This window comes from Oculina patagonica, unplaced genomic scaffold (assembly GCF_052425735.1).
Source record: "Oculina patagonica isolate OP01 unplaced genomic scaffold, crgOcupat unplaced941, whole genome shotgun sequence".
Taxonomy (NCBI): domain Eukaryota; kingdom Metazoa; phylum Cnidaria; class Anthozoa; order Scleractinia; family Oculinidae; genus Oculina; species Oculina patagonica.
In genome coordinates this window covers 1-4,994 of record NW_027558846.1, presented here as the reverse complement: position 1 = coordinate 4,994, position 4,994 = coordinate 1, and the positions used below count along the sequence as shown (strand labels likewise).

General features: G+C 41.4%; 1 protein-coding gene across 1 annotated transcript; it reads left to right on the top strand.

Annotated features, from left to right (window-relative positions):
* The first annotated feature begins 1,190 nt into the window (after positions 1-1,190).
* On the top strand, positions 1,191-4,722 carry LOC144641433 (uncharacterized). The gene is made up of 4 exons (XM_078500450.1): positions 1,191-1,657; positions 2,084-2,533; positions 3,395-3,778; positions 4,281-4,722. Exons 1-4 carry the CDS (start codon positions 1,191-1,193, stop codon positions 4,705-4,707), a joined length of 1,728 nt encoding a protein of 575 aa, XP_078356576.1. The 3' UTR covers positions 4,708-4,722.
* Positions 4,723-4,994: the final 272 nt, after the last annotated feature.

The window sequence follows — 4,994 nt, the reverse complement described above, 5'->3', positions numbered from 1 at the left end:
AGAGTTTTAATCTTTGAAATTTTGACTTGCTGAAATCAACAACCCGTTATAAATAAGCAAAAATTTGCATATTGTGCGAGCGGACGAACGATTCCTATTTATGGCCTTTCAGCCGTTTTTATTTATACAAACTAAAACGGCCATAAAAAACAAAACTACTCGTTTTTCGAGGATGTACAGCAAGACTCTGAGCTGCTGGATAACATATTTCTATCTAATCACATGCGCTGGGCATAAACCGTCAAACGAGCAATCTAATGTAAATATCGCCAAAATGAGCTCTTAAAAACGTTTGTTCGCGTCCAAAGTAGAACGATACCCGGACCTTTTAATTTATTTTCTATTAGAATAGGGTTAGATCTTTGCTGTGAAATGCATTTTACCTGTGATTTTTGTACCGCTTTGGAGATTTTAGCTTTTACTTTTGAGGAATCTGTCATGCGAGAAAACATATCGCAAACCGCGTTGTCTTTGATTTAATTAAGCTAATTTAATTTTTCATCAAATAATTCAATATTCCTTGATAAGACAAGGTAAATGCGGCTTAATGTAATGTACTATTTAAAATTTAGCGATATTTATCCGTTTCGAAGAAACGCGGCTTTTAAAATCACCGAATTTCCGCCATCGAGTAACCCTGAAAACAGCTCTCAGATAGTAAAATACGTTTTGTCCTGTAGCGAAGCACAGAAAAAGTTTCTGGAAAAAATTAGATCGATTTTATTCATTTCACATTAAGTCCTTTTCTGTCACAAAAAATAAAGGGAAGGTTTACTCGCGACCCGAAAGTCGCCAGACCGCTGTTAGCTGGACAGCCACTTAAGACGAATTTGGAAAAAAATCTGTTACGAAAAATTCTTTGCATAGTAAGTTTGTCCTTTGTTTTTTGAAAACACTGGGAAATGAGTATCTAAAATTGGAATTAAAAAACACAATCATCAGTCAAACAACTGATTCCGTAAAAGACTCTTGGCAGAGCTTTTAAAAGTTATATCTTTAAAAATTGTAGCCAGCCAACGAGCTTACAAGGTCATCAATGTTCTTCAACGAAAGAAAGGCAGTCATAGCTTTAATTTATTTTTTAAACTTATATAGCGATTTGTGGAACATATACAAATTCGCCCTTTAAAGTCGAGGGGCCAAGCATGAGAAATTTTAGTCCGGGGTGCAGCACCCCCTCCATTTGCCAAATGCCTCTTGCACTGACATACGACGTCTTTATCATTAGGTACATCAATGGCAAGATTGGAATCCAATATGGAAGAAGATGGCGATGGTTGAGAAGAAAGCCAATAAAATTCCGCTTTGGTCGGCGTTGGAGATTACTGCGATATTACCGCGGCAAACCGCGCATCCGATTTAGAAAAGGAAGGCGTCGGCTGCGTATAATAGGCGGCAGAGTTCGTTTATACCACAAGGGGCGTTGGAGAAGACCAAGGACACGCAGGACCATACGAAGAAGACGACGAAGGCGAAGACGAAGAAGGACACGTCGACGAAAGAGGAGGATCAGACGACGACGTCGACGAAGGCGAAGAGGAAGGCGCGGTAGACGAGGATGCGTGATGCGTGTGTGGTACAGAAGAGGATTCAGAAAGATTTACAGGAGAGGAAGGCGATTTGTGATGCGTTTCAAACGTCGATTTAGACTTATCAGGTAAGGTTAATTTCTCTCTTTCATCTCAATGCACTATAGAAATATCACCCAAAGGAAAACGTTTGAATTGCAACCCAGTTCACATGGGAACAAAGAAAATACAACAAAGAGACAAAACCAACAAAATCTGAAGTGTTTTTTGACGCTTCTTTGTTTGTAACTTTTGCACTTATGATTGGTTTAGCTTTGATGGATATATTATATATGCTTTTGTGAAACACGACAGAATTTTTGGCATTAACGAAGAGTTCACGAGATAAGCACAAGCAAATTTTCAAGTGCATTCTCTTACCTCTGAAGCGGGGCGGACCTAGAAAGTAAAACAATATAAAGGTCCAAAATACAAATAATTTCAAATACCACTTGACAACCTTTGTTTTCAGTGATTATAAAAATGTCAAATCTATGTCTCCTGGTGTTTTCTAGATATCGAAGAGGAAGAATCGTAGTCCGGGTTGGAAGACGATGGAGCTACGTCAAACGTCGACCACAGTTCCTCATCAGACGGCGATGGTGTTCTACACGACGATATAGAGGCAAGATCAGAGTCCGCGTAGGACGAAAATACCGACCATTCAGGTTCATACGCGGAAGGCCAGTGTATCGTATCAGAAGGAAGTGGAGACGAATCGTGTACAGACGCCGCAAGGGACGAAGAGGTCGCCGCGTACGCAGACGTAAATACCGACGCTACAGGCGAAAGATACGACGTATTAGGCGTTATCAACGACGAAACAGGCGCAGAATTAGACGTATACGGCGATACAGACGTCGCAGCAGCCCGTTCAAGATCTACTACCGCAAAAAGACAAGGAAAATCTTCAGGTGGAAGGGTAAATTAACATTCCGCCTTGGAGGTCGCCGAAGGAGAATCAGGTAATAGAAAAGACAGAGTTCTCTTTACTGGTTAAAATGCATTCTCTTCAAAAACAATAAAATAATAAATGCTTTTTCAGACATTCTTTCTCGCACGTTGCGGCGAGGAAAACTTTTTTTAAGCCAAAGGAGCGACATCTCGGCCAACTTTTTTCAAGTTTGTTGTTCGTAGACTTCCTCAGTCATGACCAATCTGCTTATTTTCGTTTTCAGTACTATATGAGACATTGGCGATATAGATTAGATGCTCACAAGTGTAATATACAGCAAGGAAAACAATATAAAAGAAACAGTTCTGTCTTGCGTAGCTGTAGAAACCAAAATTTTAGTCTGTTGCAGGCGTTCCGTTAGCTGGGGAGAAGCTCAAAGAACGCGATTAGCGCGAAGAACGACGTGTGGGGCGTCTCTTCGACTAACCCTCGTCTTTTTTTTTTTTTTTTCACTCGCCGTTCTTTGTGCTGCTCCTCGACTAACCAATTGCCTGGAACAGGCTACCAAAATTTATTTGGGGAGTGGTGGGGTGGGCTTAGTCGTTATTTAATGCGTATCTCGCGAAATGAATCGTCAACATCTATCACTGTTTTTTTTTTCTGATTAATAAATGTTTCTTGATAAACCCTGTTTTTTGGAAAAGATTTTGTAAAAGTTATTTTACACGCCAACAATATAAATTAAAGTAATAATCGCGTGGCTAAAATGTTGAAAACTCAGTGTTCATTCGGGAAATCTCAGTGTATATTCGCACGGGACGTACGGGAACGCTTGCTACATGGGCTACTATAGTAATAGTATGTACGCTGTTCACCTTTGCTATCATTTTCGTATTTCATCTCTGATGTTTTTTGTCTCATCTTACAACAGGTACAAACGCGGCCGGTTATATTACTATTTTAAGAGAGCTTGGCGACGCGTACCGACGAAGAAGTACCGCCTCTACACGCGCTTGAGGAAAAGATGGAGAAGGATAACAATCCGCGGAAGAAAACCCGTGATCCGTATTGGAAGGAGGTACAGAGGAATCCGCGTCAGGAAAAGAGGAATCTATACGCGTAGAGGACGGCGTTGGGTACGTATCAGACGGCGCAGACGTGTAAGACCCAGGCGACGGCCTTGGCGACGCGGAAGACGGTCCAGGCGAAGGCGTTACGGTGTAATGCGTATACGGGTTGGAAGACGTTACAGACTAGTGTACCGAAGGCGTGGAAAGTTCTTTTTCCGCTATGGACGAAGGACATGTAGTTTAAGGTAAGAATTAGCTTTTTTTGGTTAACGGCATTTTTTGTCATTGTGTTTCTTTTTGTAATTGGCCTTGATTAAAGCAGATTACACTAAGCTAAAGATGAAATTGCAAATGACAAGCAATGTGAAATTAATTTTCGCAATCTACCTCATGATACAACGGTCATTGAATTCTTCTTCATAACCAGCCACTTCAGTATGTTATTCTCTACTTAACCAAGAGCCATTTTTGTGTCAGAGTTTTAAAATTGTCCTCTACTTGAAGCTGTGCCAAGCCGGCTACACAAGTTTAATTAAGCTCATCTTAACTCCAAACTCCGCTCAAAGCATTGCCCTGTCGGTCAGGACAGCTCTAACTCTGATTAACAGCAAATGCAATGGCATCAAAAATATTGGCGGCTTGAGATTCCGAATCGAATAGTGTCAGTTGTCTATAAAATTAGCATTATCAACTTCTGGTAGAATCTAACAAGTGACTAAAACCGCCTGATTTTCTCTTTCTCACTAGAATCCGACGCGGCGTATTCCGCTATCGCCGTGGAAGAAGATGGTACCGAGTCCGAGTCAACAGAGTAAGGGTTCGTGTCAAGGGACGGTACAGAGTCGTGAGACGAGTTGGAAAGACCCTTCGCGTCGTTTACGGTAGGAGGACCAGACCAATCCGATTCATCTATGGAAAATTAAGATTCTTTTATAAGAAAAAATGGAAACGTCCTTCGACACGCCGTGGTCGCCGTGCAAGAAGAAGAAGACGACAAAAGAGGCTAAGACGGTACTGGCGAAGGTTCAGGCGTAAAAGACGAAGACGTCGACGCCGATACGGACAGAGCAATGGCAGAATTGTTTTCAGATATGGTAGAAAGTTCAGAAGAGTGCGAAGGAGAGGAGGGCGACTAAGGTTCCGTGTTGGTACCAAGTACTATGGCCTTAGGTAAGGAAATCTAACACAGTTGTTGAACCCCTCCCGGGCGTCTTAGGTAACAAGAGAACATGGCCAAAAATAATCAGAAACAAGGGAACAAAAGGAAAATAAGCTGGGAATACGCGGACAAAAGCTGTAATTCTGATATTTTAGGGAGCAGGGACCACACAAATCGACAAAGTACTTTTGGGGAAAAAGGAAATTTTCAAAGGAACGTGCCCCCTCACCCCCGGAGGGGCTCGTTGTTATGTTTGCTATTTAAAAGTAAAATAAATAATTTAACTTGGTCTACCATTATTA

Excerpts from the sequence above, each read along its gene's own strand:
- LOC144641433 (XM_078500450.1), top strand. The coding sequence starts at position 1,191 with ATGCCTCTTGCACTGACATACGACGTCTTTATCATTAGGTACATCAAT. Across the intron at positions 2,534-3,394 it reads GGTCGCCGAAGGAGAATCAG|GTACAAACGCGGCCGGTTAT; the intron begins GTAATAGAAAAG and ends ATCTTACAACAG. Across the intron at positions 3,779-4,280 it reads CGAAGGACATGTAGTTTAAG|AATCCGACGCGGCGTATTCC; the intron begins GTAAGAATTAGC and ends CTTTCTCACTAG.